The sequence below is a fragment of the Eucalyptus grandis genome, chromosome 4, assembly GCF_016545825.1.
Source record: "Eucalyptus grandis isolate ANBG69807.140 chromosome 4, ASM1654582v1, whole genome shotgun sequence".
NCBI classification, from domain to species: Eukaryota; Viridiplantae; Streptophyta; class Magnoliopsida; order Myrtales; family Myrtaceae; genus Eucalyptus; species Eucalyptus grandis.
In genome coordinates, this window is record NC_052615.1 from 38,982,446 (window position 1) to 39,005,963 (window position 23,518).

At 43.9% G+C, this 23,518-nt stretch overlaps 3 protein-coding genes across 4 annotated transcripts; 1 reads left to right on the plus strand and 2 right to left on the minus strand.

Moving 5' to 3' along the window:
• Window positions 1–1,956: 1,956 nt before the first annotated feature.
• LOC104442398 (3-ketoacyl-CoA synthase 1) lies at window positions 1,957–5,564 on the plus strand. Its single transcript, XM_010055832.3, has one exon. It carries the CDS (start codon window positions 2,352–2,354, stop codon window positions 4,023–4,025), a length of 1,674 nt encoding a protein of 557 aa, XP_010054134.1. The 5' UTR covers window positions 1,957–2,351; the 3' UTR covers window positions 4,026–5,564.
• Window positions 5,565–5,706: 142 nt separating this feature from the next.
• On the minus strand, window positions 5,707–11,456 carry LOC104442397 (heterogeneous nuclear ribonucleoprotein Q). 2 transcript variants are annotated; one of them, XM_010055831.3, is made up of 9 exons: window positions 11,249–11,456; window positions 9,865–10,321; window positions 9,662–9,778; window positions 9,436–9,576; window positions 9,168–9,344; window positions 7,421–7,628; window positions 6,670–6,839; window positions 6,493–6,578; window positions 5,707–6,392 (listed from the first exon to the last, which is right to left on the minus strand). In XM_010055831.3, the coding sequence occupies exons 2-9, from the start codon at window positions 10,267–10,269 to the stop codon at window positions 6,260–6,262; spliced, it is 1,437 nt and encodes a 478-aa protein (XP_010054133.1). In that variant the 5' UTR covers window positions 10,270–10,321; window positions 11,249–11,456; the 3' UTR covers window positions 5,707–6,259. The 2 variants fall into 2 exon arrangements, with proteins under 2 accessions (XP_010054133.1, XP_018728030.1); XM_018872485.2 differs by having other exon boundaries at window positions 9,865–10,326.
• Window positions 11,457–11,625: 169 nt separating this feature from the next.
• LOC104442399 (probable L-gulonolactone oxidase 6) lies at window positions 11,626–15,059 on the minus strand. The gene is made up of 4 exons (XM_010055833.3): window positions 14,074–15,059; window positions 13,009–13,264; window positions 12,813–12,914; window positions 11,626–12,715 (listed from the first exon to the last, which is right to left on the minus strand). Exons 1-4 carry the CDS (start codon window positions 14,812–14,814, stop codon window positions 11,994–11,996), a joined length of 1,821 nt encoding a protein of 606 aa, XP_010054135.2. The 5' UTR covers window positions 14,815–15,059; the 3' UTR covers window positions 11,626–11,993.
• Window positions 15,060–23,518: the final 8,459 nt, after the last annotated feature.

The following is a 23,518-nucleotide window of genomic DNA, read 5'->3' on the forward strand; positions in this document are numbered from 1 at the left end:
GATTTTGAACTAGATATCTAATATTGGAGGATGATGGTTTAGTGCTCAATATTGTAGCAAAGTTGACCACAAGGAATGCATGCCGTTCGACTCCAATGTCTACGATTCTTTACTTTTCACTTCTTGTTTCGAAAAGTCGACATTGCCACCAAATTCATAGCCATCAGGCGAGCAACATATTGAAATCTTCTTGTCAATGGAAGCTTGGATTCATCACATGTGCCGCCCTGTCTTAGATACGTTGAGCTTATTTTGAATCAAAGATTCTAAGACATTGTTCGGATTATTTTTCAAACTCAAGTTGATTTGTTCCATCTCAACTTGCGTTTGAGGGGATGTTAGTAATATTAAAATATTTAGATATCTCTTAAAGACATTTATGATATCTTCTCTAATTTTTTATGTCTATTTTGATTATGCATTATGATTTGACTTCCTCTATTGAAGCCTAGAAAATAGGCTCTCCATGTACTTTTTTTTTCCACATATTCAGATATACTACAATTCTTCAATTCTCTCTTCCGTAATAGTGTTTTCAACTTGGTGTCAGAGTTGGATATTTTGAGTTCAAATCTTTCTAGATCTCATGTGTCTTTCAAGTTAAATTTTCATGCTTAGTACTAGGAAAAAATACCAAACTAAGCGTGAATGGAAGTATTAAAATATTTAAATAATAAATTTCGTATTCATCTAATCTCTTAAATTTTTATAATAGTTGGTAGTGTTTTGACAAAATCTTACGCATATTTTTCATTTAGAATGTTTTTCGGACTCTGTAGTTTAGCAGTAGATAAAACGAGAGCATCCACATTATCGCCAGGTCATTTTGATAGAGGAATTTTTGGGATAAGCTTAGTTAGTTGTATATTTTTTAGCTGTATATTACTTACATGAGTTTGCTGGATTTAGTTATTAGTTGGAAATGTACATATACTTTTATTTTATTTTATTTTATGGATTATAGGTACATGTGTACATATTTTTTGCTAATAAATTGATTAGGTTTATGGCAGTGTCTTTCGATGAGAGGGCGATCGTATAATTCTCTCATTCTTGAAGACGTGACACTTAATCTCAACCAACGACCAACCATTTATTAAATAGGATAACCCTAACACCGAAAGTCATTCTAGTCGTAAGCGTTTGAGCGAAGTGAATGCGCCTAAAATCCGTAAGCCCCGAGAGGCCCGTACCCTTTTTCTCCCCCAAAGTTTAGGTAATCTAACTTTATAGGAAATCCGACCAAAAAACACTTTTTATAGAACAAGATGGTGAGACTGGCGACTCTTTCGGTTCCGTCTGCTCAACCATCTTCTTATTGACCGAATGACATCCTTTACCCTAATAGATCCATGGAAAAACAAACACCGATTCAGACCACCTTAATGTGCTCACCGGCCGTATTCCCACCCCCACCGGCGCAAGAATCTGCCTTTATATCTACTAGATCAATGGGGCTCTGTCTAGATGGGGCCCCATCCCACTTAAAATAAAAATAAAGGAGAAAAAAGAAAGAAAAATAGGGATCTCCAAGCCTTCTTTCCGATGCTTGCTTGCTTGAAAGAAATCTCCAAATTCTCACATGGGGCAACCTGGCTTCAATAGCCATCCCCACTTGTACCACCCCGTAGAGCAACCTAATCGAATCGGTTACCCACTCACTGCGCCACAAAAATAGATATAACAACAAAACAAAACAAAACAAAACAAAAATCGAGGCTTCGTTGTTAGCCCACCACATTTTTTCCAAATCGCTGACCACACAAGTCATCGCAAGCTGGCTCATCTCCAGAGAAATTTCTCGGTCAAGCCTCCTTTATATAAATATTAATCGATAGGGGCATGGAGAGGTGATCATATTGGACCTTTCTTCTTCTCGCATCAGCTCTTTGCGTATGAGCATCAGGAACTAACGTGGGCCAACGTGTGGATATACTGCATTATTGAATTCGAAGTACCTAGGAAACGAGCGTGTCCACATGAAGAATGCCTCATAAATTTGGCAAGCAGGTCGACACACTCTTCCGTTGGTAGTTGAACAGCAATTGATACTCGAAACTACTCGCCATTAAGTCACGGCTTATCATCAACAGCTTTCTTCCAATAAATACTCCGCAGGACAGGACAGCCTCTCAACGAAACATCCGCATTACGACTTGGGAGTGAAGGCCTTCAGATCAAAGGCGGGGAGGTCCCTCTCAACCGAAACCTAACAACGTGAGCCAAGCGGGGATTGCCTTCCTTGGCCTCCTCCCTCGTATTATAAAAGCGTTGGCTGCTGCACCTGGCACGAGCACAAACAAAGAGAGGAGGAGAGATCGTTTCCACATTCTCTCAACCCCCGAGCTCTGATGGAGGAACGTCCTAGAGGGAGAGATATGGACAGCATTGAGATTCTGGACAACGAGAGACTCACGGCGGAGATGGCCTTCGACAAGGACTCCTCCTCCGCCGTCATCAAAATCCGACGGAGCTTGCCGGACTTCCTCCAGTCCGTGAAGCTCAAGTACGTCAAGCTAGGATATGGCTACTCCTGCGACCTCGCCCCCGTACTTAAGTTCGTCCTCCTCCTCCCTCTCGTCCTGGCCATCGTCATTCATCTCACCGGCCTGGACCAGGCCCACCTCTCCGAGGTGTGGAGAAGCCCGGCTGCCGTGCTGGACAGCATCGACGCGTCCATGGCGAGAGCCTGCTCCGGGCTCTTCTTGCTGCTCCTCGTGCTGTACGTGTCGAAGCGTACCAGGCCGGTGTATCTGGTGGACTTCGCGTGTTACCTACCGGAGGACGAGCGGAAAATGTCCGTGGAGTCGTTCCTGCAGATGAGCGAGGAAAGCGGGGCGTTCGAGGAGGACACGCTCCAGTTCCAGAGGCGGATCTCGAGCAGGTCCGGCCTAGGGGACGAAACTTACTTCCCTAGAGGGATCACGTCTAAACCCCCGAACCTGTGCATGGAGGAGGCGCGGTTGGAGGCGGAGGCCGTCATGTTCGGGGCAGTGGACGCGCTGTTGAAAAAGACGGGGGTGAAGACGGAGGACGTGGGGATACTGGTGGTGAACTGCAGCTTGTTCAACCCAACGCCGTCGCTGTCGGCCATGATCGTGAACCACTACAAGCTGAGGACGGACATAAAGAGCTACAACCTAGGGGGGATGGGATGTAGCGCCGGCCTCATATCCATAGACCTGGCCCAGAACCTGCTGAAAGCCAACCCGAACACCTACGCGCTAGTGGTGAGCACCGAGAACATCACCCTCAACTGGTACTTCGGCAACGACAAGTCGATGCTGCTGTGCAACTGCATATTCCGCATGGGTTGCGCCGCCGTGCTCCTCTCCAACAGGGGCCGGGACCGGGGGCGCTCCAAGTACCAGCTGGTGCACACGGTGCGGACCCACCGCGGGGCGGACGACCGGAACTACCGGTGCGTGTACCAGAAGGAGGACGGGCAAGGGACGGTGGGGGTGTCGCTGGCCAAGGAGCTGATGACGGTGGCAGGGGAGGCCCTCAAGATCAACATAACAACGCTGGGGCCGCTGGTGCTGCCGTGGACGGAGCAGTTCAAGTTCTTCGTGACGCTGGTGAGGAGGAAGGTGATGGGGGCCAAGGTGAAGCCCTACATCCCGGACTTCAAGCTGGCCTTCGAGCACTTCTGCATCCACGCGGGCGGGAGGGCGGTGCTAGACGAGATACAGAAGAACATGCAGCTCAGCGACCGCCACATGGAGCCGTCCCGGATGACGCTCCACCGCTTCGGCAACACGTCCAGCAGCTCCCTCTGGTACGAGCTGGCCTACGCCGAGGCCAAGGGCCGGGTCCGGAGCGGGGACAGGGTCTGGCAGATCGCCTTCGGGTCCGGTTTCAAGTGCAACAGTGCCGTCTGGAAGGCGTTGAGGGGCACCTCCGCCAGCGATTGCGGACCCAACAATCCCTGGCTCCACTGCATACATAGGTACCCTGTGCCTGTGCCCACGGGCTCCGCCACTGAAACGACAAAAAGTGTAGCCAGATCCCACACGTCCTCCTGATCCATTCTCAAAAGCGTCAAAACACTAGCCGTGCATTTCAGACTCAATTAGGTGGGGGACCAGGACCTACTCTCTCCCTCTATCTGCATCTATTATTACCAAATGTTGTATTCATTCAAAAAAGAGAAAAAAAAAAAAAGCCTGGTGAACGTACGATTGGGTTAGTGATTTTCCAAAAGCAGGGGCGAGATTTGATTATATCGCGTCAATGGATTGGAAAACAAATAGGGACGAACATATGGCCATCCGTGTTAGGAGGACGACTGAGAATGGAAGTCATCATGAAAAGAAACGATATTTCCGTCGTTCAATCTCTCTGTTTTTCGTACTTAAATTTGCCTCTACCTCCGGCAAAGTTGAGAATCTCTCGTGACTACGAAAGATCTTGTCCGTGAATCTGTCATTTTCGATTTCATCTGTCATCCTTCCTCTCATGTGCCTTACCCAGCCATGCGGCGAAAATCTTGCCTTTAGTCTCGATTTTCATTCTGATGGTGAAATGGCTGGTGTAAACAGTTCTAAGAATTTGATTCTGTCTCACGTGAATCCGGGGACACGACAGTTTTTTAACTTTTGTGGCCTCAACCATGTACGACGGGTTAGCATCGCTCCTCTTCATAGAATGGACTAAATCTTAGATAAGAACTTGACTGAAATTGTACTATGGAGTGATTATATAGACTTTCGCCTCCCGAACGGACTGAAACATACTATTCGAATTTCAAAGGAATGCCATAAATATCCGGGTGATGTTAAATGGCCTCGAATACCATTGGTTAAAGCAGTGGGCTTCCAGGAAAGCTATGCGCATCTCAACTAGGGATGGTAAATGGATTTGGAAGGACAGAATTTTGAGAGGGGCCCCCAGAATGAGATATTTGATTTGGGGGGCCAATTCTCACAAGACTAACCACAACCACACGACGCCTGCTTTGGGATTCTGCATATATAAATATGTTGGGGGTCAGCTGAGAGACGTGGAATCGGAATTGCGAGGAAGATGAAATGTGGGGCGTGCCTGACTCCGCCACTGCGGGTGGTCCTCCCCACACCACCAGCTGCTGCTGTTTCAGCCTCTCGTTTAGGCAGCGGCACCACCACACTAGCCATCTCCGCCAACCACTCTGATCGAGCTGGCGGCGATGATGTAGAGGGGATGAGCGGGTCAGTCGTGCTCCGGGCCCTCGAGAAAGCAACCGCCCATAAGATGAGTAAGAAGAAGAAGAAGATGAAGAAGATGGAGAAGGAGAAGACGAACCAGTTAGGAGGAGTGGCATCTCCGGCCGAGAGATTGGAAGACGTGAAGCCCCTGCGCATCGACTCTGGCTGGGCGGCACGCTTGGACAAGCTCGAGGAGCGGCTCAACCATCTCTCTCGCCTCCTCTGACTGACTGCACAGATGAAATATGGATGCAAAACGCAGTCTGTAACATCCCAACGTTTGGACAATATAGAAAGACGGGTTAGCATCTTCCGATGCGGAGGCTCTCTTCGCATTCCCAACCTACTATGTTTATGCAACCTTTTGTTTCCACGTAAGAGTAAAGAGTTGTCAAGAGCGTTGGGCTGGGCGATACCGAGCTATTGCTCCACCCGCCGAGGGAAACCCCCGCACAAACGAATGTAGCTTTAAGCCTTTTGTCTCTTCTTGCAACATTAGATAACAAATATTCAACAAAAGTTACCACATGAAAAAAGGGCCGGCGCTATTTTTGTCTCCACTCTGAAATAAACCAGCCGAAAAGGCAAACACTAAAGTCCAGCTGATCACTTTCTCCCGGAAGAACTAAAACCAGAACAACCCACCCCACCCCACCCCACCCCACCCCACCCTAAATTCTAGGCATAGCCCTCTTTAGCAACACCAAGATCTTAAACTTCACGTCGCCTAATTCTACTTTGACTCGGCTATGCATCTGTTCCCCCCTCCAAAATAAAAAAGGAAACAAGAAAAAAAAAAATTTCTTGAATCTGTCAGACTTCTTGTATCTGCGGGACGCTGCTAAATGATCTTTTTGGACACAAATCCTACTACCAAGTAAAGTGATATTACATCAATCGAGAATGATTAACTTCCATTCCTCGGGAAACTGGATGATGTAGGACATTAGCCGCTCTCTTACATCTGGCAAGTCAAATGGACACAACTTACGTCATCCATGGCCTTCTCTTTATCCATATACCCAATCTGTCATCCATCCCACCAGTAACAAAAACCATCATCACCTGCAATCCTAGTAGGGTCGATATCTTCTGTTTCGGTTGCCCTCATCCCCACCACTCCCTCGTCCTGGCTGTGCACCAGTCCCATTGTTCCGATCAACTCTCCGAGGCCGAGGTGGCGGCATTTGTACACCAGGTTGTTGTCTGCATAAACCCAAGTAGAAAAAGGACAAACAGACGCACGTTCAAGACCCTTCCATAGCCACCAAACGAATATTCACTTCAAAATTCAACTATTACTTACAAAACATAGCCTATTCGACCATCTGGCAGAACCATTGGCACCATATGCATCCCCGAAGGCATTGGTCCCCTACCATATATCACCGGCTGTTCACACATGACAATTGATCAGCTAAAACTAGATACATGGAACAGTACCAAGCAAGAACTAAAGGGGATGACGAATACACAACCAGACCTGCTGTAAACTGGCAGAAACACCATATCCCGTGTTCAAAGATCCATACGGATTAGCAATAAAACCACCATAGCCAGGATTTTGAAGATGGCTAGCCTGAACCCCAATACTCAAGCTATCAGTTTTCTTCTCAGTCTGAGGCTTGGCAAGGACAACCTCCAATGCATGTCCTACAATTTATATTCCCAAGACATTATCAGACGGTCACAAACAGAACTGCAATGTTTCATGGACCCACCTAAGTGGGCTTTTTCTCATCAATAAGGACAAAAAAATTGCAAGGCCAAATCAAGGATGACAGCTTGGAGCAAGTACGGTTCACAGGTTTATTATCAAGCCAACAAGGGTGACTGCTTCACCAACGACATAATACTCCCATGTTCAAGCGTGATAAGCCATTCAAAATTAACTACCACAGAGGAAGCAAAGCCCTCGTAAATCAATTGTTCTGACGAGACAGAATAGATGTGGTTGCGTCTTTACTCTGACACTCCTAGAACCATTTCAAGTGACTTACATGGCATCGAGCAACCCACAGAAATTCCTAAATATTGAAATTCTGTTATCCCAAAAGTAGTTAAATAAACACTAAACATTGTCATTCTGTGGGCTCACAGAAGCAGTAATTGCAGACATGTGCATCTGAAGACAACAGATAAACTTAGATGCAATTCAATTTTCTTGCCCCACACTGCCCCTTCAATGTAACTAAACTAAACCATCAAGCCAGGATAAGTCCGAAAATTTTTACCGTCAATTTCATATTTCTCAGTATCTTTGACAGCCTTTAATGCACTTGACCTTTCAGCATAGTGAACAAAGCCAAAATCCCGTTTGCTACTCCCAGATTTCGAAGGTGGCATGACCACCTTTGTCACTTCTCCATGACGCTGGAATATTTCCTTAAGTTGTTCAGTAGTGGTATTATCAGGGATGTTCTTCACATAAAGAGCCTTCACCTAATAGAATAAAAGCAGCGAAGTGATCTCACATGATTAGCAGCTCACAAATGTTTACTATTAAGACAAGCTATAAGAGACAACTTGCTTTAACAACTTGCACCGAAAAACCAGTACTGCAGCTAAATAACTCAGTAAATGCTCACCACAAAATCCAAAGCCACAGAAAGTACACAGGGTTCCTGTCATCCATATTTACCTCAGAAGTGGTTCTCGGGGTCATATTCCACGACAAAGATTGAATATATAATGTTGTCAAACTAATGGTTCAACTTATTTAGTTCCCAAAAGTTCACCCAAACGAAAAAATTAAAGTTACTCACACTATCCCAGCCCCAAACACACCCTTGCAACCAAACAGAACAGAAAATAAAAAGGAGGAGGGAAGTGGGGGGGGGGGCGCGTGGTGTGTTGGACACAGCTGACAAACTCACAAAATTTCATCGGATCAACGTTTCATCAAGTTTCTCATTTAGCAACTTACTTTTCTTAATCATAAGTAAAAGGTTGGAAAAGGGCAACCATGTAAGAACCACTGGGATGTTACCATCAGAGTTTCACACTCATGACAAAACATTCGGTTTTAATCATAACTACTTAACACCGCATTGGGACCCTTAAATATTCGATACACAAACTTGGCCTTTCCATTGGGTCTACTTATTTCTACATATTCATTTCCACCAATACCCTTAACCCCCATGTTAATGAAAACAAGGTAATGAAGCTCTTTTCCTTCCAACATTTAGTATACATTCCCCTTAGTTCCAAGTTCCCAAATAACCTAGTGAAAGGGAATGAAGATCTCAATCCCATTCCATTGGCTTTGTTCCTTGTAATCAAACAAGCCTCAATCACACAAACATTTGTAATCAATGCATAGCACCAAGACACCATGACAACATTCCAATGGCAGCAAGCACCTATGGCAACAGTTATTTTGCAAGCATAACTCATTCTATTGACAAATAACATGTGGCAGCCATAGATGATTGATCCACAATAGTTCAAGAAAACTAGAAGATGCCAGATAATACAAACCTTCCCAACTCATAGCAAAGAGTGCTCCTCCACACCCAACATTTTTCAGAGATGAAACACTGATTCTAAATGATCAGCAGGTGAGAAAAACCTCAGGAAGCCGCACAAGACTGTGTGCTTTGTCAGGATATGCATCATCAAATAGATGACTTACATGAAGGGGATGAACAATTGTCTTATATGAAGAAGCTAAATGTGCTTATATGCTACAAAGAACTGGCAAAAGGGCATCGTGTCATAACAACTTCTTACCTAAGAATGTCCAACATGCCAAAGATATGATACTGGTTAGCTATTCCAGTTGTTTGTCTCAAGACTTTTCAAGTATCACAAGTATTCACATCGATGATGACATAACAGCGGTCTAGAGACGAAAGAAATGCACTAAAAAATGCAAGATAAATACTATGCTAGTTATCCAAGCTGTAAAAAGTAAATTAGTCAGTTAAGTTCAAGCATTAGAAAGACGAATTAGTAGATAGTTTCATCTACAGATACCTGAGATGCAGCAGAGTGATCAGGTGCACTCTTTGGATCAGCCCATGTGACAGTAGGGGTATTCCCATCCAGCTTGAAATTAGAACTTGCCATTTTTTGCCTTGAATAGTCAGCACATGCATTATTGTAGTACAAAATGAAAGCAAATCCACGATTACGACCAGGATTTTGAGGATCCTGTTCTCGATAAGAGAAAGAAAAAACAGCATAAGCATTTAATTACTCAACCACAACAGAATCCTCGAGCAGTACCAAAATAAAGACCCACCTTTATCAGCTCTATGTTTTCAACCCCCGGTCCAACGTCCTCTATGATTTTTCTAAACTCATCTTCTGTCCAAGACTTGGGAACATTACCGATGAATAACCTGTTCTTAGTTTCTGACAGTGAACATCTCAATGTTTTACCCTGCAGCGACAAATATAATGTTCAGCCCAGCCTCGAATGGAGTTAAGCAAGAATATGAGAAAGAAATCCTTCAATAGACAATTACCTTGAACTCTTTACTATGCAATTCCTCAATGGCTTTCTGTGCCATTTCCCGTGTCCGATAAGCTACAAAAGCATAACCTTTGCTCTCACCAGTGCCCTTGTCCTTCATTAACCTAATCTGAACAACGATTGCATTATAGAATGATGATGCAGATCAAAAAAAAATCCTAGCAATTCAAAAGCACAATAGGTCACAGTTCTAACCTCATGAATTTCTCCAATTGGTTCACATAGATCCCTTAATTCTTCTTCCAAAATATCCCGCGGGAGGCCTCCAATAAAAACCTCGCTTCCATGAGGAGGAAGGGCAAGAATTTGAGCATGCTTCTCTATCTCCTCAGCACTCAAGGACACAGCCGGCCTTTCTTCATCCTCAACGGGATTGGCGACAGCAGGACTTGTGTCCGTGTCCGGGGATTGGTCCTCTCCAGCAACCCCATCTTCTTTGGAGTCCTCGATTTCTTCAGGATCATCATCCGCATTATCTTCATCGGCCCCGTCTCCTGCATCCTCGTCCTGCTGCTCTTCGATGTCATCATCGATTTCTTCTTCCATGTAATTATCTTCATCCAGGTCAACCCGCTCATCGACTTCCGTGCCGTCTCCCATATTTGCTCCACACCGAAAGGTTTCTTGCGTGAGAACCGTACACGAGTGGCACCTGATCTAGAACCAAGTTCAATGAAACTGCATAAGTGCATGTATGGAGTAGCAACCTATTTCCAAAGCAGAGCACTGTAGAAACATTCAAGATGCTCCCTTAAGGATGTAGCAACACCAATCAACTCAAATCATCCGGAATCCGGAAAGAGGATGACAGAGAAATCTATCCAAAGGTCTAAAAACCACGGATTTGCCAGGATTGTTTCACCTTTTTACCAATTAAAAAAACTGGGGAAAACAAATATGCAAATCTCCATGTATCGCGAAAGCTAAATAAACCAGTACATTCCCAGGTTTTCTTGCATCCAGTGGCAGCTAAAGAAGAAGTCTTTAAAGAGAAAAGTAGTAGGAACGCTTCCCAAGCACCACCCCCTCCCCCCCCAAAAAAAAAAAAAAAAAGGAGATATGGATATGGTATGGAAAAGACAAAAAAGAAGGAGAAGCAATCTCGGGTCCCCGGAGAGAAAATTTATGTCGAGAAAGAGTCGAAATGGAGAGTGGAAAGGTCAAGAATTGGACTGTCGCAGTAGATTAAGAGGAGAAATGGAGAGAGTTGGTGGGAAAGAAACGGAAACCGGAAGGCCGACCTAAAGCGAAATATGCGGCGGTTACACAGAAACCCTATTATCTGAAAATCACGATCGAACGAGAAAAGGGGGGGCAGGAGGAGACGAGGAGAAGGCCGCACTGCCGATGCATCTCACATAAATGCTGGGAACACCCGATAAGAGAACCCCAGCACCCAAAAACACAGAAAGGAAGACACAGGAGGAAAGTCAGGCCGCCGGGAGATTCGCCGCCAGGCGGAGAGGAATTAGAGAGACAGAGACGGCAGTGAAAAGAAGGGGGCGCGAACAGGTTCGAGAACAGAGAAAGAGGAGAAAGGGGGGCACGAAAAGAGAGGAGGAAAAGTAGGACAAAGTACCCGAAATTGAGGTCGACGATGTCGTCCCAAAAAAACACCTCAGAGGCGCGCGCGCGCTCCCAAGCTCCCTCCTCCGCCTCGCTCAGCTGCAGTTCGCAGGGCTAAACTGGTGGGGTGGGGGGATGATTCCTCCTTCTTCTTCGATCGTCTTCTGCCCGACCTCACAAACGAGAAAAAAAGAAACGCAAAGATGGGCGTGGGCGTGGGCGTGGGCGTGGGCGTGGGTGGGGGCGGGCGTTCTCCTTTCTTGCGCAGGAGCACCGCCCTTATAAGGAAGACAGTGGGGTGGGGGGAGCAGCAGTGAATGCTGGCTCGGAAGAGGCCTCTTCCTAGGCCCTCTTCCAAGCCCATCCTGCATGGGCCTCCCGGCCCATATTGCCCCCCTTTTTAACTTTGGTTTGTTCTTCTTATGTCAATGAGCGAAAACAACATAACGCCGTTCGCTTCGACAGTTACGGACCCAAACGATTTTCATTCGTATGGCGTGGCCTTTTTGGGTACTAGCAAATGACAGTAAGCAGTCGCCTAAGGCAACTGTGACTCTACGCCAAGAACAATACCAATACATCTTAAATTGATTTCCTCCCATAGCAATCGATGACTTTTCTAATTTCGTCGTCTCATTCTCCATCCAAATGGATCGAAGTCCACGTATTGGCAAACACAATGCACAATTAAAGCGAACGGATGGAGTTGAGCAAGTTTGGTTTGCACATTGAGATCTCAGAATGATGATGTGAGGTCTCTACTGTGCTTTGACGCTCGTTCGAGTACAAACTCTGGCCTCTTTATAAACTTTTCCCGGCTTGCAATAGTAGCCCTTGTTGGGTGCGCAGTGTGCGTCCTGTGAACAAATGCACAGTCCCTCGAGCGCACATCCATCCTTGACTATGCTCACCCCCTCCTTGACGCCGAGAACTTGGTCTGTCCATTCGCTAGAGAACAGCCCCAAAGGATCATACGTCTCCTTCACTTTCAAAAACTCCTGGGCTTTTTTATATCTTTTGATCGCTCCATCGAACGCCAAATTCCTATTCTTCCCCCAGTGAGGTAGCGCACCGTACTTGAACAGCGCCATCTGTTCTATTTCTTCGAGCACATCCTGGTATAGTCTCGGGCTCAGCGGATCCTTGCTTCTGTAGTAAGTGATGTCGAAGTCTATCCCGTCCTCTTGCTTGCCCAAGTAAGCACTGGAGGCCTTGACATAACGCATGAGGATGCCGTTGTAGAGCTCAACTCCGCACAATGCTTTAGGCTCTAGTGTGACGAGTTGTTGGATGTCTTCGATGAAGCTCCTTACCATAGAGAGTCCGATGCTGAACGTGGTTTGGTGAAAGAACTCACCCTTGACTCGCGGATCCCACGGACAAGCAGTTATCAGACCATCATGGGGACTGTCCAGACAAGTGCCTGAGGATTGCAACCTGTTGTGATACCCAATCACGGGATATCCACTGAAGATAATACCTAATCGAAGTATGCATATACATCATTGTGAGTGAAATCTCTAGAATAATGGACACTCGTGACGAGTGACTAGATTAGTTAACTCAAGATATGATACCGTTGTTTGTCAACCCGTAAGCATCCGTCTCGAGGGTAGAAGAAATTAGCTTTGCATCGTTGCATTTTCCGTTGGCATCGTTTATGGACTCTTGCAGTTCCTCTGCTAGGGCAACATCATGAATAGTGATTTAAAAAAAAAAAAAAATATAGGCTAACTCAACTTCTAATTCTAGCTTAACATTGTTTAAATTTACCGGTGGATCTGACTAGTGCCAAAGTGAGGGAAGATGTGGCTCGGAATGGGATGAAATCGTAGAGCCCATTGCCAGATGCATCGAGAGTTGTTCGATTGTCAATGCGATAAACTACCTTTTGTTGACTTGGATACCAGATAATGTCTGCAAACTCATGTAGGTTGCCGAAATTGGCCGCTTGTTCTCCCAAGTTTGAGTCACCCTTGATCGAGTATGTTAACGATCGTTTGAATAATGGTTGTAGCTTTAGGGTTACCTACAATTATATATCAAAATATTAAAATCACTATGATCTCTCTTTTATTTTTTTCCGCAGAAATACCTAAAAACCCCCAATCGCTTCAGGTATCCTCCGTGGGAATTAAAGCAGACGTATATGAATGGTCTAAGTTTACCATTTTTCTTGATTGGGCGTGGACGTAACTTGCTTACTTAATGAATGGGTTACACATCTCACGAACAAAAGGGGTATGGCGGAATATAAAGTTACATATTCTTCTCCTTAGATAGGATGAGATAGTCTGATCCGATCAATACGTGTGACAAGTCGATGGGCTTGGTTTCCCTATTGCCCGAGTCCAGATCTATTGGTTCGAAGTTTGAGGTGGGGCATTCATTCATTAGTCTTTACATCACAACTAATATCACACGCCTATAATATCTACCATTTTCAAAGATGGGGAAAGTGATAATGAAGGAAGAAATAATCTTAAACATATAATGATGGTGAATAGTCAGGCCCATAACGCTTTTGGCCGAATCAAAAGAAAAATTAAATGATCAAGGTGATTCTTCCAATCCGACTGTTATCCATAATCATACATCCAGTAAAATTACCGGAGGCACGAGAGACACCGCGAGGTTCGTTAAGTATTTGTATACTCCTATCATAATTTAAGCACTGAAGATAAGGGAAGGGTGGGGTATAAGGAGGATGACACGGATTGCAGAAGAAGATAAAAGTGAACAGGACGGAGGGTCACGCGGGTGAGGAATAGAAGAGTCAGAGAACACACACGCAAGCATGGAAGCAAGAAAAGACGAGAGAGTAGCTGTAGCCTGTACCTGAGCGATGACTCCTAGAACCCCAAGCGACACTTTGACTGCGTTCATCTCTGCATGAGTGCTTTTTGTGTTCACATCCAGCGTCCTGATCCTGGCGTAACCATCTCCAGGCCCTCCGGGGATCACTATCCGCATCGCCTCCACGTAGTCGTGCAGCGCACTCCCCTTCCCCCACAGGGAGCTGCCATGCGCGCCCGTCCCCAGCATCCCTCCGATTGTCAAACCCCACCAGTAGGGCGCATACGGCAGCGCCATTCCCACCTTGGCCGCCTCCTCGATCAACTGCCTCAGCGTCACCCCTCCCTCCACGCTCATCCTCATCCCTTCTTGGTCCACCCTTACTATCCTCGTCATGTACTTGGTGCTCACCAGCAGCCCCTCCTCCCCGTCCGGACACACGAGCTTTGGGATGCTATGGGAGAAGCGGGTCACCACTTTCATCTTCCTCTTGGACTTCGTCGCATTCCCCACTACCCACACGAGCTCTTCTTCCGACGTCGGGTATGCCACGGCCCCTGCTTTGCACGTGCTTCGGTCCGGGAAGGCCCCATAGGAATTGGTTATGGTGCAGCCGCTTGAGGTGCACCTAATGGGATCTGCCGGTGGGGTTGCACTCACCGACATGATCATGGTGGCCGCGACCATGACCACGATATGCAGCGAAGCCCATACCGTTCCAGAACCACCACGCATCCCCATTTCGGACCCCTTGCTTCGGCAAGGAGGTGTTTGTGTCTTCATGAATGAATCCCGCTTTCCTTGCCAGATTAGCTCCTGATTGTAGTTGAAGGACGGGGAGCGTTGGGTTACATGAATTTGGCGTACAAGGGAACGCAGGGAAGGGTCTTAGGAGGGTGGCTATGAGTATGCTTTTAAGTTAAGAATGATTGTAGATGCCAGATGGCCCCATTGGAGAGGGAAATTGTCGATTTCGATTGGCTCTGCTGGGAAACAACTTCGGAGATGTGTAAGTCCCGACAGAAAAGAAGATGGCCAATGTTATATTTTATAATGGAACTTGGTGCTCCATTTGCATTATGTCCTGCCACCTGTGACAAAAGAGGGTGCGACGCGCACAGTGAGCCACGGCCAAAGCGTATACATGTCTTCACGCTCCATTCTGGCAACCACCCCTGCTGCTCAATAATTGGATATCCATTTTCACAGAAATTATTGTCGGTGCATAATATGTGGACCTGGGCTAATGACTTTTTGCAAGGAACGCAGTCCGGCCTGCCAAGCCCACCTAGGCTCTCCCTTTGCAACTTAACTCCCAGAATAATTAATTTACAAAATAAGTTTGTAAAATGATGTGCACAAGTTCTTATTACATGTCAAATCTGATGTGTTCTCTTTGTCACGTCCACTAAGAGCTTGCCAAAACTACTTTCTAGATTATGTTTGACACGTACTGAAATATCTTAGTCAAATCCGGATTTTTAATTTTAACTGGAAGGTACGTGTGAGTCTAATTGCGAGTGACTACAGTAATAATAACGTAAAAATAGATACGCCTGTTCTCATTATGTAATACTAGCAAAAATGCAAACACTTCGCGTGTACAACAGAGAAAGATATGTGCTTCCGGGTTGGGAAGGTTCAGCTGCAAACGGAAGAATTCTGCGAGGTGTTCGTAGGAGAAATGGCCTCAGAGGGTGTCATGGCGAAACTTTTCGAACTGATTTCTGTATATTTTACTAAACCCTTGCAAGTCCTACGTGATATTGGGCTAAGGTGCAACGTGCAATGAATGAATGATAAGTGGTAGAGGCTAGCATGTTGCCCTCTTCACAATTTGGCGAGGAGAAAATGTCTTTTGATGCTACGTGATTTGGCGGACCAAAATTAGCAGCTTTTATTAAGCAAGCTGGCCTTTCTTCAGGCCGCTGCTGCAGTGATTCAAAACATGTGCAACCAGTAAACTGTCCATCCGATAGCTTCTTTTCTGTTTTATCTCTCAAAGGAGGTTTCAGACTTGCCAAAAGTTGAGATTCAGTTTCATGGATGTGAGATGGCAGGAGTCGGAACACAGCGAAGCCATGGCACAACTGGCATATGAATTTGGAAGATGTTGAGGCTGCTGACTGCTTGCCACCGCTAATGGCGTTCCTAGGGAGTGGGGTAGCAGAGTGCACAAATTCTTCCAGTGTTTTCAGAAGCAAAAAGGTCGTTTGCATCCAGTTTGTTAATTCTTGCTTCTCGTTCTCCACTGAAGCATGCACCAGACCAGAGTTTTCAACTTTCAAGGAAAAGTGCAAAATATAACTGATTCGAATTGAACACGTATGGACTGGATTCTGCTTCTCTCCCTAAGTCAATAAGCAGAGATTTAGAAGTCTCCTTTAATAGAAGCTGAATCTGAACCTTCTGCTTTCGCCTAGTTAGGATTAAAGCTTTGTAGAAACCTTCTTTTACAGTTCTCTTGTCAGAATCGTCTCTCTTGTTCCACTGCAACTGAATCACTAAATAAGGTTCACAGTGATCGCTTTAACATTCACACGATTATAGTTGGCCACTCCATCGATACTACAGAAAATTACTTCATCCAAATATTAAAGTTTACCAAGTTCTTTTTTGCTAAGATGTTTTGAACACCCAGCATATTTACTTTGATCAGTCAAAAGAAAGAAGAACCGGAAACGTTGTGAATTTACTTCAGAAGATGTCTGGGGGGCAGGGTCCTGTTGCGAGTCAGAAGATACTTTGCACAGCAAAAAGAGAGAACTGAAAACAAAAATAAAAATTCTCGAAATGCTTTTTCCTGAGTGTACTATGGCAAGGGTCAAGTTAAGTTAGTTAACGACTACCCTGAGAACACTTATTATGCATATTAGCGAATGTTTTGATTCCAAAATGCTGAGCACTCGTAGAACAAATAAAACACTGCACTGGAAAACTGCATGCTTTCCTACAGAGGCCCTCATTAAAAAAATCACTACACATAGCATGGGAGACCTAGTTCAAACTTAATACGCATGCAAGTTCACACTGCACAGTTGAAACTCATGCCCTAAAAGCACGACATAAGATGGGGCAATATTTGTGGGCCAAAACAATCAGCTTACGTGATATCCTTATCTATTTCTCCCTTGGCATAGAACACTATGGACATAACAAAACTACAACAGTGTGCAGAACAAATGGCAAGAGTTGCCTATGCAATCTGCAGAGTATATTTTTCCTGTCTTAAATAGGATTGAGAATTACAAGAAAGCATAATGCAACAACGGACATAACTTATAACATTAATTGCCAAACTTCACACATGCCACATTAATCACCATTTTCATTCTTCCATCTGTTTTCAGTGTAACCACCAACATAACTTATAACATTTGTATATAGTATGCTTCAAGAAAATTATAAGTTTTCAACTAAAGGGAGAAAAAAAAGGCATTTACCTTTCCTTTAAAATTGTGAACTTAGTTAGAAAATTTTATATTGCGTGCGCGTGCGTATGATAGGGCTTCTATCATTTTTTTTACTCAAGCAAATTTTCGATGAAAAATACATATACAAATAGATGGTTAGTCAACACGAAAGTGGACATGTGTCTTGACATCTTGACTTACTCTTCTTCAGCAAGTACACAGTAACTACCACAATTTAATTATTTGTAGCATACTATATACAAATGAACATTCAAATTCGAGATAATACTGTTACTTACAGAACATAGCCAATTTGACCATCTGGCAGAACCATTGGCCCGATATGCATCCTCAGTGGCATTGATCCCCGACTATATACCACCGGCTGTAAACCCATGATAACTGATAAGTTAAAACTAGATACATGGAACAGAAACAAACAAGAATCTAAGGGGAAAACAAATACACAACCAGACCTGCTGAAAACTGGCAGAAACACCGTATCCCGCATTCAAAGATCCATGTGGATGAGCAATAAAACAACCATAGACAGGATTCTGAAGATGGTTAGCCTGAAGCCCAATACTTGAGCTATCAGTTTTCTTCTCAGTCTGAAGCTTGGCAAGGACAACCTCCAACATGTGTCATACAATTCGTACTCCCAAGACATTACCAAAGGGTCACAAACAGAATCACAGTGTTTCATGGACCCACCTAAGTAGGCTTTTCTTTTTAAGCAGAAAAAAAATTGCAAGAAGAACAAATCAAGGACAGCAGCTTGGAGGCAAGTATAGTTCACAAGTTTATTATTAAGCCAGCAAGGGTGACGGCTCCACCAATGATATAATTCTCTTAAGGTCTGAGCCATGAAAAGCCATTCAAAATTATCCACCACAAAGAGGAAGCACAAGCCTCAGGAATCAATTGTTCTGAATGAGACAGATTAGACATAATTGCATCTTACTCCGACACACCTAGAACTGTTTCAAGTGACTCACACGGCATCAAGCAACCCACAGAAATTCCTACAGATAGAAATTTCCGATATTCCTCAAGTGATTGAACAAACCCTAAACATTATTATAGCAAGGGCTCACAGAAGCACTAGTTGCAGACATGTGCATCTGAAGACAACAGATAAACAGAGATGCAATTCATTTTTCTTGCCCCACCGCAGAGTAAGTCTAAGCTTACCGTCAATCTCATATTTCTAAGAATCTTTTACAGCCTTTAATGCACTTGACCTTTCAGCATAGTGAACAAATCCAAAATCCCGTTTGCTACTCCCAGATTTCAATGGTGGCATGACCACCTTTGTCATTTCTCTATGACGCTAATATATTTCCTTAAGTTGTTCAGTAGTGGTATTATCAGAAATGTTCTTCACGTAAAGAGCCATCACCTAATAGAATAAAAGCAATCCAGTGATCTCACAAAAATAGCAGCTCACAGAAGTTTACTATTAAGACAAGCTATAAGAGACAACTGCTTTAACAACTTGCTCCGAAAAACCAGTACTGCAGCTAAATAACTCTGGAAATGCTCACCACAAAATTCAAAGCCACAGAAAGTACACAAGGTTCCTGTCATCCATATTTACCTAAGAAGTGGTTCTTGGGGTCATATTCCATGAAAGGAGATCGAATATGCCATGCTACCAAACTAATGGTTTAACTTATTTAGTTCCCAAAAGTTCACCTAAAGGAAAAACTAAAGTTACTTACACTATCCCAGCCCCAAACACACCCTTGCAACCAAAGAGTACAGAATATAAAGAGGAAAAGGAAAAGAAAAAGGGGGAAGAGAGAGAGGACACAATTTGCAAACTCACACAATTTCATGGGATGAACGATTCTCCAATTTTCTCATTTACCAACTCATTCCTTATTAGTAAGTAGACGGTTGGAAAGGGGCAATGGTGTAACAACCACTTGAATGTTAACATCAGAGTTTGACACAACTACAAAACACTCGGGTTTGAATCATAACTACTTAACGGCATTGGTACTCTTAAGTATTGGGTGCACAAACTTGGCTTTTCTATTGGGTCTAAATATTTCTACTCATTCATTCCCATCAATAACCTTAGCCCCCATTTTAATGAAACATGGTAATGAAGCTCCCTTCCAACATTTGGAATACATTCCTGTTGATTCCAAGTTCCCAAATGACCCAGGGAAAGGGAATGAAGATCTCAATCCCATTCCACTGGCCTTAATCCTCGTAATCAAACAAGCCTTAATCACACAAACATTTGCGATCCATGCATACTATCAAACTGTTTGGAAGCAGAAGCAGTGAAAAGTGGAGCACCAAGACACCACGACAACATTCCAATGGCAGCGAGCACCTATGGCAATGGATATTTTATGAGTTTAAATCATTCTGTTGATGAAAAACATGTGATACTCGTAAATCATAGATCCTCATCAGTTCCACAAAAAAAAAAAAAAAAAAAAAAATAATAATAATAATAATAATAAAACACACCATCATAACTCATAGCAAAGACTGCTCCCCACACCCAGCATTTTTTAGAGAGGTAGCACTCAGTCTAAAAGATCAGTGGGTGAGAAGAACCTCAAGAAGCCACAGAAGACTGGGTTTTGTCAGGATACAATCATCATATAGAAGACAAGCATACATACATGAACAGGATGAAGAGATATCTCATATGAAGATGCTGAATATGCTTGTATCCTACAAAGAACTGGCAAAGGCGTTGTGTTGTAATAATTTCTCACCTAAGAATTTTCACTCACATGCCAAAGATATGATACTGGTTAGCCATTCTGGTTGTTTGTCTCAAGACTCTTTGAATATCACAAGTATTCACATCAATGTCGACACAGCAGCATTCCAGAGCCAAAAAAAAAAACTAGTCAGTTAAGTTCAAGCATTTAAAAGATAAAATAGTAGCACAGTTTCATTTACAGATACCTGGGTTGCAGCAGAGTGATCAGGTGCACTCTTTGGATCAGCCCGTGTGACAGTAGGTGTACTGCCATCCAGCTTGAAATTATAACTTGCCATTTTTTGCCTTGAATAGTCAGCACATGTGTTATTTAAGTACAAAATGAAAGCAAATCCATGATAAAGACCAGAATTTTGAGGACCTTGTTCTCGATGAGAAAAGAAAAAAATAGCATAAGCCTTATGAATCACGTGATTATACTTGAATGTTAACTACATAACAAGACCCAGGAAATGGTTAGTGAAATTGCACAAGATCGGATTGCAACATTAGCTAGTGAAGTGACTTGACTATTCTAACAGAGATGATTGAATGGCCATTCACTGAGCAGAGATCTAACCAAACATCTGGAGAGGACATCAGCAAAATAAGGAAAATGAGCAGATCTCATGATAGTCTCATGTCTTCTTTTATCTTCTTCTTTGGATTGAACAGGATCATTCAACAGGTCAAGATAGCCAGATCTCCACGAAAAGGAAACTACAACAAAAGCGTTGGATCAAATCCACTAAAACAACTCTTAAAAGCTCTAGAATCTTGATGGCTCACAGCCGACATAGGGTGAAACAAGAGTTTCCACATAGATAGCAAGTGTGGTGCTCAGGATGGGAGAATCCTCGGAAGTATTGTCCCCGGATCGAACACGATAATGTCAACAAAATCGATCTGAAAAACGATTTTTCCGTTCCTGGTGAGCACAATGGGGATCTGCAAATAAATACCAGGTATGCCTTCAGTAGAAAAGCTGAACAATTTTGTCCATGGTCATTCATTATCCACGCCATGAACCAATAGTCATTCGAGTTGTAAATTAACAGATCGGCCCCGCGATTCTTGAGTCCTTGGAAAATTATGTTCCCGTTCCCATCCCATTCAGGGACCGGAAGCACTCGGTGAGATGTCCTCTCTGCGTCGTCCGGCGTGTTTCGGCAGACGATGGTCTGGTGGTTGGGCAGGTTAGACGGAGGCTGAGGTGGAGCAACAGCAACAGCAACAGCAACAGCAACAGCTGCTCGTGAGGGAGGAGGCCGTGGATGCCAAGGACCGCCGACCGTTGGATTTTTAATTGAGGAAAACGGGGAAACAGGATTGCGTAGGCCAGTCTTGCCGTGTCAGCAAGAGGCACACGCACACTCACACTCCACTCAGATTTCGCCACGTGTACGTGCGGCTCCTCCGCCAGCGGCGGTAAGCGCAGAATGCTCTTGCTCTTTTATTACCTCCACGTTCTCTATTGAAGCTCGTTTCTTTTGCGTAAGCTCAAGATGCTTTGCATTTGGGAGCTTGTTTATCCTGATTTACGTGGACTTGTGATTGAAGATAACTCGGTCGTTTGAAGAAGACCAGCAGAGACGATGGTCGAGAAATGACACCTTACGTGTTACTTTGTGGGACAAAAGAAAGAGTCTACGAATTAAAAGGATTGTACTTCGTGTGAAGTAGGAGGCCTTCTATACTTTATAAGATTGCATATGATACATTCTTTAGTGGAACTACGCTACAGTGAGGTGTTGCACGAACAAAATTGCCAAAATTTGGAATCCCAATAGTAAACGGCTCTTATTTAGTTCTTAACCTACGGAATATGGTTTAAACTATAAATAAAAATCAGATAATGTATAAGAATATATATATATATATAGTGTTATGGTAGATGCAAAAATCATAACAAAATTGAAATTGAAAAGAATAAAAGAATATCATACATTACGTAGGAACCCTTACGAGAAAAACTACGGGGAAAGGAGGAGGAAAATTCACTATAAAAATCAAGGATTACAAAAGGTGGCTCTGAAAAGTTTAAACTCTTTATGTCTCAACTTATTATATATAGGTAATAATCAAATCTAAAGTAAGAAACCTCTTTTTGGGAAACCTTCTCCAACTAGGAAAATCATTCAATTATGAGACTTACTTGAATTATATATAACATACGTACATACATACACACATTTGCATCCTATGCCGACGGGCTCCATTTGCATTGCATGCTTCCACGCGCGATTGAAGGATGCAATGCGCAGAGCGAGGGACAGCCAAGGTGTCTTGCATGGCTTCCCGCTACAAAGCATATCCGCCTGGTGATGCATATTCACTGCATCATGTGGAGCTGTACAGCTTGGGCTGGACTCCCCTCGTCCCTCCCTCCATGATTCTTATTGTATTTGCCCCCATTCATTTCAGCGAGTAACTTTGACTCGATGCCTATTTTTTTTTTTATTTTTTTTTTGTGACTCTTCTGCTTGTTAGCTCTTCTTTGCCATGATTATTCTTCTTGCTGATGCTTAAGATGTACAAGTACACACCCAGCCATGTTTATGCACTCCGATTGCTTTATGTGTGTGCAACGTCTCATAGAAGATGACATGGCATCGAAACCTCTAATACAAACATTGCCATTTGGATTTATGCAGAAGTAACTCGAACAAATATGTCGTTCAGTTTTAACGACGGCATGAGATCCCGTTGGCATAGGAAGCAAATGTTTTCTTGATTCATATGAATTACTTTGGAATTCATAAAAGAAAAAAAAAATTGGTGGTGATGGACATGGCGACAACTTGTATGTAAGGCGAGAGAATTACCAAAAAAGTTATAAACTTATTGTAATTGTGCAAATTTAGTTATAAACTTTTTTTTTTTTTGGCCAATTTAATCCAAAACATTTTATAATTGTGTCAATTTAGTCCATCCGGCCAAAATTTGCTGGCCGGCGTTGACATAGATGCTGGCCGGGAACAGCCGATCGGCGAACACCGATGTAACAATTTTTTAATATATATATTTATTTATTTTTTGAATTTTTAAATATTTTTTTGAATTTTTGAATTTTTTTTTTTTTTTTTTCTTTTTTTCCCACCTTCTCCTTCCTTTGGTCAGCAAGAGGGGAGGGCTGGTGAGGTCAGCCTTGTCACCCACTGGTGAGGCTCGCCCTCGATGGCCACTAGCGAAGGCGAGCCTTGCCCAGCGACGGCAAGGCCGCCATCATTACATCTGGCAAGGCTCGGCCTTGCGTAGCCATGGCAAGGTCAAGCCTCGCCGTCCCCTAGGCGAGGAGCCTCACTTGGCCACTAGCGAGGTCAACCTCGCCTTAGGCCGG